Source organism: Mus caroli, unplaced genomic scaffold (genome assembly GCF_978045245.1).
Source record: "Mus caroli unplaced genomic scaffold, Mus_caroli_1 scaffold_5, whole genome shotgun sequence".
NCBI lineage: Eukaryota > Metazoa > Chordata > Mammalia > Rodentia > Muridae > Mus > Mus caroli.
The window spans coordinates 22,134,859-22,147,231 of NW_028227260.1; the positions used below are offsets into that span (position 1 = coordinate 22,134,859).

Sequence of the window (12,373 nt, forward strand, 5' to 3'; positions counted from 1 at the left end):
CAGTCCATACCCATTACACAGGGATTCTCTGTCCTTTTCAGTGCTTAACCATGTACATTTTCTTCTAAACCACCATTCCAAGTTCAGAGTTCATGAACAGTTTCTCCATCCCTGCACTGGTAGGTCACAATGAACACCATGGAAACCCATCCTTGTCACAATGACTCCCAGCAAGACACCAGAGCCTTGGGCAGGGCTCCTCCCAGTCTTGCCACACTGTCCATCTGGGCTGGGAAAGGGATGGGGGGCTGATGATCTCTGAGTCCTCAATCAAGGAGTAGAAGTTGATTTCCCAAGAAAAGACAAAAAAAAAAAAAAAAAAAAAAAAAAAAAAAAAAAAAAAAAGCTGGTTCATCACTGCAACAAGCTGATCACCATCAGGACCCTGGTCTTTCCTACTTTTTCTAACTGCCCTCTCAATGCAGGAAAAAAAGCCAATCTTCTCAAGAATCTTACTTCTCCCCAGAGGCTCTGTCCACATTCAGACACATGTTCCTGAGAGATCTGTGCAGGAGGGCCCAGCTTCTCAGCACTGTCTCTAGATCCTTAGCTCTGAAAGCTCGGCTGTCTGTCTACTCCCAAGGCCACCTTCCATTGGACAACATCTGGTATCAGGAAGAACTGAAGCAGCACTTGGCATCCAGGCAGTGTGGGACAGGGTTCAGAGACAGCAAAAGGTGGTCTGCTACAATCAGGTGAGGAGAAAATGGGGTTTCTCTAGACCAGGCTCATATTTGATGTTTGCTCATCAGGTAAGTGTGACCTCCCTAAGGAGGAGTTGTATCCTCTCTCTAGTGATATGTCTGTGACCTAATGGTCTCAAACCCTGTGGAGAACCTTTGGTCCTTCTCTGGTTGGAGAAACTGTACCTCCATAGGTTGTATGGCTATAGGGAGCCCATTAGATTTGAATCTGTGATAATAGAGACTCCATATCTAAGTTTGTCCCTCTTATCTTAGTACATCCCCCATCACAAAAGATTTGCAAATTTGATGGGCCACAATTGGCGCTCCAAAAAATCAAGATGCAGAGGCAGGCAATTAGTGGACAGTGTGGTCTATACAGTAAGGCTCAGGGCAGCTATGGTTACACAGTTACACAGTGAGGCCCTCTCAAAAAAAAAAAAAAAAAAAAAGAAAACCAAGTCTGGGGAAAAAAAGTCCACCAGGAATGATTAGAACTATCACAGACATATATGTGGGTCACTGACTAGATAAGAGGTCAAATATCTTGGGACTTTCCTAGAACAGTCAGCAGAAGAGAATGCAACTGCCAGCTACTCCTGAGAAATCCATGAGTACCCCTTTAGTGCCTCTGTTGGACCTTGGAGCAGCAGCTGGCCTGACCTCATCATAGAAAGATAATGCTTTGAGTGGTTGATGGAGCAGACTGAAAGCAGAGCACAGGAGCGAACTTGGGGATCCTCTCCAGCAGCCTCTTCAGCTGCTTGTCAGCAATGGTACAGGGTCCTGACACTGCAGTATAGGAGGAGCTGAATTCCTACAGCAGGTAGAGTGAGCTTTGGCATGTCAACTTCTTCATGACCTCCTCTGCTAAGAAATGTACTAAGGATATTTTTCTTGTGGCCTGTTAACCCAAGGAAGAGAGTATGGACTACCCCAAAAGGCCTTCTGAATCATAGAGAGGATGATATAATAAATTTCAGTCACCCAAAGTCACAGCATAGATGGCTGATTGGCACAGCAGTGATGGAAAACCAATTGGACAGGAAAAGGTATACTTTCCTGGACACAATCGATCAGATACTCTTTGCCCCAGAAGGCTTAAGTTATGGCCAGAGGATTTAGAAAGCATGTGTTCACATCCTTTTTATGGCTATTGATTAAACAAGATTGTCCACAATAAATAGTGATTGCTACATTTTGGCCAACCAGATGTATGCATTGGTATGGGAGATGGCAACTAGAATTTCAAAGATATTGGAGATTCTAACCACATTACAAAGCACACAGGTGTTCCCAGTTTTACCTGGCCTCATCAGCAAGTTAGTAGTGATGGAGAAAGTAAGAAGGGAAATAAAGAAAGATACAAGTTGTTAGTGAGCATTTTTTGTTTTTCTATTTATTTCTCTCTTCTCCTTCCAAAGAATACACCAGGATCTTAGTTATTCCTCAATCACCTCCTCCCAGGTCATCCTCCACCCTCTCCTAGGTCTACTCCTCCTCTGTACTGGCTGAGAATATAGCAGGTCACCCAGGAATATCAACTGAACATGGCACAACAAGATTCAGAAGAACAGGAACAAACCTTCTTCTCACAGCTGGAAGAGACAACACAGTAGGAGGGAAGCTGTCCCAAGCTCAAGGGAAAGAGTCTGAGATACCTTCACTCCCAGTTTGACCAAGTTGACATCACCAAGTTGACATCTACATTTTCAGAGGACCAAGCACTGACCCATACAGACTCCCTGATTGTCAATTTGATCTGTGTGAGCCCCCTGTGAGCCCTGCTTAGTTAATTCTGTGGGAGAGTTTTCTTAGTGTCCTTGACTCCTCTGGCTCCTAGAATCCTGTCTCTTCTTAGCTTGTCATCTCTGAGCTCCGAAGGGAGGAATCCAATTGAGATCTTCAAGTGAGACTCTCTCTGTGCCCAGTGTTTGACTGTGGGAGTCTGCATCTAGGCAAGCAGTTTTTTAAACTGAGTCCAGCAGCTGAAATACACATATAGGAAAACCCAGGAGACATCATTTTCTTGTGCATGTTAACGTTGTGCATTTGATGAACTCAAATGGTAACAGATTTTTGGCATTATGGGAGCTCTGGATTTCCAGTTGACGGTTGTATGTGGATAGGATTTTACAGGATGGGTATTAACCCTCAGGGAGAACATCCATGTTTAGTCCATGGCAGGTCTAGGGCAAGGTACTCATCATATGGAGGAAGCATGGCATCTCACATATGGCCAGAAGGCTCCTTAAGTAGATACTAAGAGAAGGTAAGGAATGTACAAGGGTCGAGTGGGACAAGAACAGAGATATCCATCATTGTGAATGAAAAGAGATGAATAAAGGCTGAGAGTGACAATTGCTTACATCCCAAGGGTAAAAGTCTGTACTTCAGCAGACAGAGTTCTATAATGTACCCCAACCCCCACCCCAACATGTGGGAGTTAAGTGTCTCTCTGGCATGTTTTGTGTCAAGTGGCACATGGGGATGGTGCACATTCACAATGCATATTTTCAAGACCTTCATCTCATAGGGACATTTCCTGGTATAGAAATATGGCCACAGGCCCCAGTCTGAGCCTTGCACCCAAGAAGTGCTAAGAGGAGACACTCCTGAGGACTAAGATGCACCAGGCTTGTGACTGGATACCAGGCAACTTTGCTCACATACTCAGTGCATTCCTTAGCAATGGATGGGTTGTAGCATTCATAGAAAATGTTTAACTCTGATTTCCCTACAGAGCCCTCTGAAAGGTATCAATCAGTCACTCCAAACACCACCCAATAAGAAATATAAGAAACACTCTGAAGAAATCATTGTTTCTAGACATACCCAGACAACCGTTTCAGCCAAAATAACTGAGAAAGACCCATGAAGAGGTAGGTTCACCTCTGTTCTGATCTGAACATAGAGCCTGAGAATGACCATGATTCTGAATGGAAATTCAGGGCACTTGTGGAGGGCAGGAAGAGGATGATGACCTCTCAACCCTTCGATTCATAGCTCTGAGTTTAAACAGAGGACTCTGTTAGTGTGGGTGTTCTGTACATACAGAAGTTGCCAGGAGTGAAGGCAAGCCTCTGATTGTAGTGTATGTCAGGCTCTGTCCAAAGTGGTTGAGCTTCAAACTTCACTCAACTATCACAAAGAATTCTTCCCATTTGGGGCCCTTAGGGACCGTCCCTGCTTCACAAAATGACTGCAGTGCTGACAGAAGCAGCACAGCAGGTCCTACAATATCCTGGGTCTAGGGCATAGACTCAAGTTCACAAATGGTGAGTGGGACATACACACAAGCTCACAAATGGTAGGGCTTGGACACAGATAGATGCATGCTTCCAAATGGTGGAGCTGGAACATAGATCCAAGGTCAAAAATGGTGGGGCTTAGACACAGATGCAATGGCACAGCTAAAGTGTAGACACATGTTTACAAATGGCACAGCTGGAACAAAAACACAAGTAATGTGAACTCAGAACCGGTAGCACTTGAGAGGCAGAGGCAAGCAGAAGTCTGTGAATTTGAGGCCAGCCTGATCCACTAAGTGAGCTCCTGGGCAACCGGATATGCAGAGAAATGCTACCTGAGAAACTGAAGAAAGAAGTGAGGAAGGGAGGGAGGGAGAGACAGAGATAGAGAGAGGGAGGGAGAGGTAAGGAGGGATGATGGGAGAGGTAAGGAGGTATAGAGGGATCAAGAGAGGAACATGAAAAGAGAAGTGAAAAAAGAAGAAAGGAGAAAAGAACTAAAAGAGTAGAAAGTCATAAAGGGAATAGAAAACAAAGAAAAGATGAGAAAGAAAGGGGGGAGCTGGGTACTAACTCAGCAGGTAGTCTCTCAACATCCTTTCAGGCCCCACTAATGTTGTACTTGAGACCTCCAAGGAGAGGGCCCTGGCACTAAATGTTGGTTGTGCTCAACAGACACCATCAGTGAAAGCTATATCTTGGTATTGCCTCCAATGAGGAGAGAGGCTAGAGAGTGTGCTTTCATTTTCACTCACACAGTAGGGCCTGCAGGCTCTTTAGATCCAGAAAAGAGTCATTTAATAGTCTCGCAATAGATTACAGAGAAAATCAGGATTATACAGATTGGCAACTCCAGAATTATCTAATTAAATCTTTGAAACCCCCCTTTCTCCCTCACATAGTAGGGACTGTCACCTCACATTTTCATGTATTTCTCTTGAGAGTAAGGGTGAGAAGGAGAGCATCAGATCCATACCCCATGAAAGCAGGTGGACTCTACTTGAAATGTGAAGTTAGGCATGAATCTGGTGCAGTACAGATGACACAAGTTTCACCTGCAATTGGGAAGGAAGGGAAGGTCTCCTAAAGGCAAAAGGTTCACTAGCCCTCCTCACTTTGAAGTGAACTACACCAAAGGGCAGAAATCTACAAGGTGGGAGAAACGTGTCACCTTGACAAACGTGAACAACAATAAATCACATGTGGCCTGAAAGTGGGATGTTTTATGGTTGGACAGACAGCTGTGCTTTGATGGACAGATCTACCACAGGAGAGACGTTAGCTCCAGCACAGGTTGTCTGCAAACAGGGTGGGTTATTCCTGGTTTCTTGAGATTTTCTTTGTACATTTGAAGCATGGCCTCCGGTATCCTGTTTGTGGAGCATGCAAGTCTTTGTAGGTGAGTTGGTGACCACAGAATTCTGTGGTGTTATGGGGAATAGCTGATTCCAGGCTTCATTTTTGTATTGTGTTTCTCTGCTCTCAAACATCCTCATGGCTACTAAAAGCAATGCCGTTCATAGGTGTTCACTCAGAATAGTCCTCAGATTCTTGTGCAGTGGGGGTGTTTGTGTATGGGTTGCCACCTGTACTCTCTGTGGATATTTTCATCAACAGGTAGGTCTTGGGAGTAACTAGTGGTAGTTAGTTTATTGTCAGACACAGTCGTGTCCTCTTCTGTTTGTGGTGAGTTTTTTACTTTCCTAGGGATTACCCTTCATCCTTTCTTTTCCCTATAAACAAGTTCAGGTAAGGGGCAGAACATTTGCTGTGCAATGGTTGGATGGGAGAGGATTCATCCTGGTCTTGCCCTGATGGAGTTTCAGGCTTTGCTCCCAAAGAGTCTATCCGTGTTTACCATCATATACACACCTACTTGTCCTCCTCTCCATTGTGTCCTGCTTTGCTAAGGATGTGATCTTCAGAGCCCAAATTTCTCACTTGATATCCCACAGTCAATTGATCTGAAACCAAATCCTGGTGGAAGCAGTCTCCTGAGTGTTAGCTTATACCATCTTCAGGATCCAGATTTGATGGCATTTCTGTCCATTCCCTCTGTCACAATCATGCATGTCCTTGATCTTACTCAACCAGGATCAGTCCTGCCTAGGGAAAGGAGATTCTGAGCACATTTCTTGATCTGTCTTTGACACCCACCACAGGGTCCCAGAGAATCTCCTGATTCACTGGCTGCTCTCCTGTAGGGTCTGGAGACCAAATTTTGAAAGCAAAGTTTTCTATGGGCTTCCATGTTCTCCTGCCTGGAATGTGAACCCCGTTCTCCTAAATACATATTGCCTTATCAGATGGCTTCTGTGGGTTAGTTTTCGCCAATCCACAAAATTTATAGATCTGCATGTGTTGTTCACATGCTGTTTCATAGAGAAGCCTGGTCCTCCAGACAAACTTTTCTTTGTTTATTCTGTTAGCAGTTGTATTGATTGATGTTAAGTACCACAGGGTAGCATTGTAAGCTGAAGACCTCAGTAAACCATAGCCTCACAAACTCTCATAAAATATTGTCATGATAGTAGCAAAGGTAAAGGACAAAACTTACCTGATAATAGGTTCCACTTCCATGCCAAGGGATTTCCTCAGCACTTCCTGAATGAGTAGGAAAAAGTAAACAAAACGTATTTCAATGGGTAACCAAACAGCTAAACTTAAGGGGCCTGTGACAGGAACATTTACAGAACTCTGGATAATTCTTACTGAAATCACAGGGATATGGGCATTATTGGCCCATGCCTGTAACTTTATCCTTCTGAAGAGAGAGGCAGGCAGATTGCTGTATGTCTGTGGGCAGCCTGGACTATGGGAGGGAGGTCCTGGTGAGACCCACATACTGATTGAGACCATGTTTCAAAGAAAGTAACTAAACAACTATGAAAAAGCATCCAGGGGTGAAAACTCCATGTGAGTTTCATGAATGATTGACATTTTCAAATGAAGACCTGATAAGGAGTAATTTATATAGGACCCAAAAAAATAAGCTCTTATTGTGTTTTATTGTTTAATCTAAATTCTTTCTTTTGGAGGGTATCATGGCTGAGAACATATTAATACCATTTTCATCCCTCTATCTCCTTATGTGAACTGCTCCAGTATTCCCTCTCAAATCTTTCTTGAATTCAAGACCTCTTCTTGTTTGATTAGGGTAGTTACACAGGCACACATGTTGCACCTGCAGGAGGACACAGAGATTGATAGACCCATTTTCACAACCCCTCTCAATCTGTTCCATGTTACTCCAATGTGGATAGGAGTAGGGCTTACCAGGTGAGTTTGAGGAAATCATCATTGTGTTCAACTTTGCAGAGAATTGATTGCCCCTCTCTAGGTAGCCACCGAAAGTCTGTAACTCTTTTCCCAAGGGGATAGGGGCTTCTCCAATTTCCCTCATCAACATTGGCATGTAGACTATTCTGACCATGATGCAAGTTTTGTTTACACAAACATAGTGTTGAGATTTCATAGGGTGCAGCATCCATGTGTACAGGATGCTAGGTCCATCCCCTCATCCTGAACTTCTGGCTTGTACAGTCTTCCCACCTCCTTGGCTGTGGTCCCTCAACCATGGCTTCGCAGTTCATTTGTAGATGAACTACCTAGATTACAGGTGAAGTAGATGCTACTGAGTCTTTCTCACTTTTGTTAGGCCATGTCTCCACTAAATTCTTCCCTTAACCACACAACTCTATGAATTAATTTCTTGGGTTTCCTCTATCTGTCCACTAACTAATACCCAGCACAGTCACATGGTGGACCTCAAGAGTGTCCCTACAAGGGTTGAAACCAACATCTTCCTGTTTCTTGAGGATTGCATTGCAAACCGAGGCAACATATTCCCGTGCTCTGAGTTGAGGCTATCGGTTGATGCATTCAAGTCTTTTCTTTCCACACCAGTAAGCCTCAAGTGCAATCACAGCCTCTTGTCTGAAACAAACTGTTATCCATCTCAATCCTCCATTTCACAATCAGAAGAGAGCAGAACATTGATCAGAATAACTCAGAGATAATTGCCATAGATAGAAAGTTTCTATCTAACATATGCCATACAACTGTATGAACCCAGGTCCTTGAAATTGCTTAATTGTCTTGGAACTTATGTCTTGAGCTTCTGAACTATAGTTATACTACCTTGTGAAAGCATAAATAAGAATACATAATTGCTAAAACTGCTTTAGGTAAAAACTAGTCTCTGATGACTTAGATCCGCCATAAATTCCTAAGGTAAACTGGTGTCTGAAACAACCATGAATTCCACACATAAAGATAATGTGTCCCTGACCTGAAGGTCCTTTTTCATTCAAACAACCAAGCAGTCCTTGCTTATAAAACTCAAATGAACTTGAAGTCAAGGATGCTTATCTCCATTTTCCTGGGTCCAGAATATTGGCTTTGATATTCATGAATATCAAAGACTCTGTATAACTTATGCAGGAATCTCAGGCATCCTATAACACTTATACATGGGAAAAGGGCCAGGGTGTATTTCAGCTGTAGAGCAACTGTCTACAATGCCCAGGGCCCTGGGTTCCATACCTAGCAACCCAGGATGAAGTCAAATTGCTTCATCAGTAAGTGATTTTGGGTGTAGACCTCATGTATATTCAGGTCTTGGAATGCTGTGTGATGCTATTCTTCTCACTGAAGCGATCACATCCAGGAGCCTCTATGGAAGTCAGATTCTTTCTACTCATCAATATCTAGTGGAGGGCTCAAGACATCCTCTCTTTATCTTTGTGCAAGTCTTTTTTATTTTCCACCAAGCTGCTTCTTTGGATGTGTTACTCAAAGATTTCTTCCCACAGATGAGCTAGCTGGCTTTGTCCTGCCACACAGTCATTCTGACTACAACTGCATGTCACTAGGGTAATACAGCACTCAGTCCTAAGGCTCGTGGTGGTATCCTTTTGTAGCTGCTCAGGGTTTCCCCTGTTGTACATTACTTTGAGCAACCCTCTGTTTTATTGCTGATCATTTGTTCTCAAAATCAAGTTGATTGGTAGGAGAAGGCAGATCATGTCTTCCTTGTTTGAATGAGCAGAACATACAACTATGTCCACAGTGAATATGGTTCTGAGAACTGTAAATTATACAAATATGCCTAATTGCACACACAGGTGTGAATCAGTTTCAACCAAACACGGTTTCCTGTGGGATACTTCTTATCATCACCACAGTTTTACGAATCTGAATATCCTCTCTTTTGCACATGTAATATTGTAGTTTTTGAGACTATAAATTCAATTTATATAAGAATTCTATAAAGCATTTTGTCAAGATGAACTATTTCACAGACAATTCATTCTTGCTCCCATTATATCAAGTTAAGTGACAGATCCTAACAAATAGATTGAGAGACCTTGGAACACTCAATTCTAAATGGGCTCTCAGTATCAGGTGCTTCCCCTGGGGCTCAGGCCATCACCAAGGAATGAGAGGTAGAAAGTGTAAGGGCCAAAGTGCGTGGGGTATACCAGGAGAACAAGGCCTTCTAATTAAATGTGAACAAAGTTCATATGAGTCCAGATTGACTGATCTGTCACCCCGGGGCTTGCACAAGATTACACCAAGTACTCTGCCTAAATATTATATCTGCTGCTTTATTATTTTCTTGAGACTCCTGAGTACAAAGTGAACAAGTGGGTCTCTGCCTCTTGTCTTTTGCTTTTGTCATTTTGTCCTGTCCAACTTCAACGTGATGGTATTAATTTTTTTTGTTTTATTTTATATTGTTATATTAAATGTTATCTTTTAATGGCCCATTCTTTTCTAATGAGACAGAAAGGGAGTGGATATGGAGGGGAGGGGTGTATGGAGGAACTGAGAGGAGTGGGTAGTGGAGGAAAGGGAGATCATAATCAGAATATATTCTGTGAGAAAGAACATAATTTTCAATAAGATTTTTTTTTAAAAAAAACTGATTGTATCAAGCACCATTTATTTTGATGCTCTTTTTCATATCCTTAAGTCTATTTATAACCCCTCTTTAATGTTCCCCTCAGTGTGACACATCTTCTACCACCAATGTGGATTTTCCATTTGAAGCATGGAAAAGAGAGTTCATGGGCTTCAGAGCTCTTTGCACCACAGTTTTAGTCTGCGCCATTCTTGTGAGTGACTCCATACCCTCAGGATTGCCACCGTTTCTCAATGAACTTCATTCCCCTTATCTCCAGCATCTTAAGTATTATAGTGTGGGTGCTTGCTTGGACATGGAGTCCATGCTCATTGCTCTCAGTTGTTACTTGTGAGAGATGCAGTTGCCATGAAATTGTCCCTGCTTCTCAGGGTATTGGCACTGCTGCTAGGATTTGCAGCTGAACACAGGGCAACTTGGTATTTGAATCACTTTAAAGGTGAGCCTGAGAGTTGGGGAGAAGAGACAAGGAGACCTAGCTGCTGCTTTCTGTTGGAGAGTGTCTTTATAAGCCTTTCCCAACATCATGGTATGGATGGTGACTACTTACAGGTACCTCTCTAGAGAGTGAGAGGCACCTACTCCGTGGAAAGTAACTTCCAGGTCTCTGGTCTGCACAGTTCATGTGTGGCTCATGGTGACTTGATAAAAGCCCCACTTGACTCAGTAAGGAGTGGGAATTACCAAAGCACAGACAAACCTATGAGTCACACAGAGCACAGAGAGCACACATCCTGCAAGTAGAACTTTAAGGAAGCAGAGGCAGGCAGATTTCTGAGTTTGAAGCCAGCCTAGTCTATAGAGTGTGTTCTAGGACAGCCAGGGCTACACAGAGAAACCCTGTCTGAAAAAGAAAAAAAAAGAGGCTGTTTGTTTCAAAAGACACAAGTATCTGAATGATAAGAAATAGTGATCTGTGAACTACACTTGCAGGAATTCTTTCCTTGTGTTTGTTATGGCAAACATACTCAAAACTACAGGCATATCCTTGCTAAAATATATATTCCAAATACAAAGAGCACATGCAACCTTTACTTGTTGGCAAGTTGGTACCACAATCAAAGCGAAGCCATGCAAAACACACACACAAGAAAACACAACACAACAAAACAAAAAACAGCTACAGGAAGCTGTTTCAAATGAAAGTTTCCATCTCTCAAACCATGAGAGGCTCCTTCCAAAATGTGTATCTGTGTGTCCATAGGTGTTCCAGGAGTGTGTACAACATGAGCTCTTTTCAACAGACCCTTAGTGTTTCTAACGTGTTTTTTTTTCCTTAAAGAAGATGGATGAAGAGCAACACCAAAAGAGTTCAAAATCACATGAAAAGAAGCTAAAGACAGTTGAATTCAAGAAAAAGAAATGCGTTAGGTTTCTGTTACCCCAAAAAGCTGACAAGGAAAAGAAACCCTCTTCCCTACGAGATACAGATGAGTCAAAGTTCAGATGTGAATGCCACCACTGCCAGATGTGTGGGGGTAACACATCTGGGGTCTCTGTGGGAACTAGGATTGAAGCAGTCTCTCCTTCATCCTCCTGGGAAAAGCTAACACTAGACCTCAGTAAGTTGACACTCAACCCTCATACCACCCAGCCCCATCTTGTGCAAGACACCATATCCAAAGGAGAGAACAAAATGCAGTGGCCAAGGAAAAACAAAAGGATGTTTCCAAAGGTTCTCTACGAATGGACAGAATAACTCTGACACTGTCATCATCATGAGAAGGAAGATCCAAACCTACAGGATCATGAGTATCAACATCTTTTGGGGAACAAGATCAGGAGGAGTAATGTCCAACCTGGTGATAATAATACAGCCGGAACATGACTCTAATCTATTCCACAAATATAGCCATATTTTCCATGGTAATTTAGGCATCTTCCCTTAGGCATTCTGGGAAGAGATGCTCCTCAGCAAGGATGACCAGATTGCAATTTTTTTATACTCCCCATGTCAGTGTTCCCATGGGATTTGCTACCGATTTTCCCCTCCTCGGGTTTGAGGGTTTTCCTCCTTTACATTGTTGCCAATAAAGCTCGAACATCTATGTAGAGTTTCTGGCTTGCTGTTTTCAAACTGCTTCCATTTCATTTTATCACCTTGTACCTAGAGGGAGCACAAGGCCTGACGGAGTGTGTGTGTGCTTGTGTGTGTGTGTTTGTATGTCTGTGTTGATGTGTGTGTGTGAAATTTTTGTTTCAAGACCATTATAGATACAGAATCTGAACATACAGAGCATTCTTCACCTAGTTAAATCCTCTAATAATTTACCTTACATTATACAACAACAATACATCAAAAGCAGGGCATCAACCCTGTTTTAATGAGTGTTTAGAGCTTTCTGTCCCTTTATCCTATGTGCACAACCATGTGTCACATTTGTTCCATTGTGAAACTCTGACTCTAGCTAGTTTTATGATGACTCCTGCTAGCATGCTTAAAACTGTTACAGACACATCCTTGTTTAGTCTTTCCATAATATTTTAATTTCAAGAATGTCATATAAAAATGT

At 42.7% G+C, this 12,373-nt stretch overlaps 1 protein-coding gene across 3 annotated transcripts; it reads left to right on the forward strand.

Annotated features, from left to right (window-relative positions):
* Positions 1–232: 232 nt before the first annotated feature.
* LOC110288508 (protein FAM156A/FAM156B-like) lies at positions 233–11,894 on the forward strand. 3 transcript variants are annotated; one of them, XM_085837558.1, is made up of 4 exons: positions 233–695; positions 3,427–3,565; positions 9,946–10,053; positions 11,143–11,894. In XM_085837558.1, the coding sequence occupies exons 3-4, from the start codon at positions 10,006–10,008 to the stop codon at positions 11,557–11,559; spliced, it is 465 nt and encodes a 154-aa protein (XP_085693684.1). In that variant the 5' UTR covers positions 233–695; positions 3,427–3,565; positions 9,946–10,005; the 3' UTR covers positions 11,560–11,894. The 3 variants fall into 3 exon arrangements, with proteins under 3 accessions (XP_085693684.1, XP_085693685.1, XP_085693686.1); XM_085837559.1 differs by lacking the exon at positions 9,946–10,053; XM_085837560.1 differs by lacking the exons at positions 3,427–3,565; positions 9,946–10,053.
* Positions 11,895–12,373: the final 479 nt, after the last annotated feature.

Excerpts from the sequence above, each read along its gene's own strand:
- LOC110288508 (XM_085837558.1), top strand. The coding sequence starts at position 10,006 with ATGGGCTTCAGAGCTCTTTGCACCACAGTTTTAGTCTGCGCCATTCTT. Across the intron at positions 10,054-11,142 it reads TTTTAGTCTGCGCCATTCTT|AAGATGGATGAAGAGCAACA; the intron begins GTGAGTGACTCC and ends TTTTCCTTAAAG.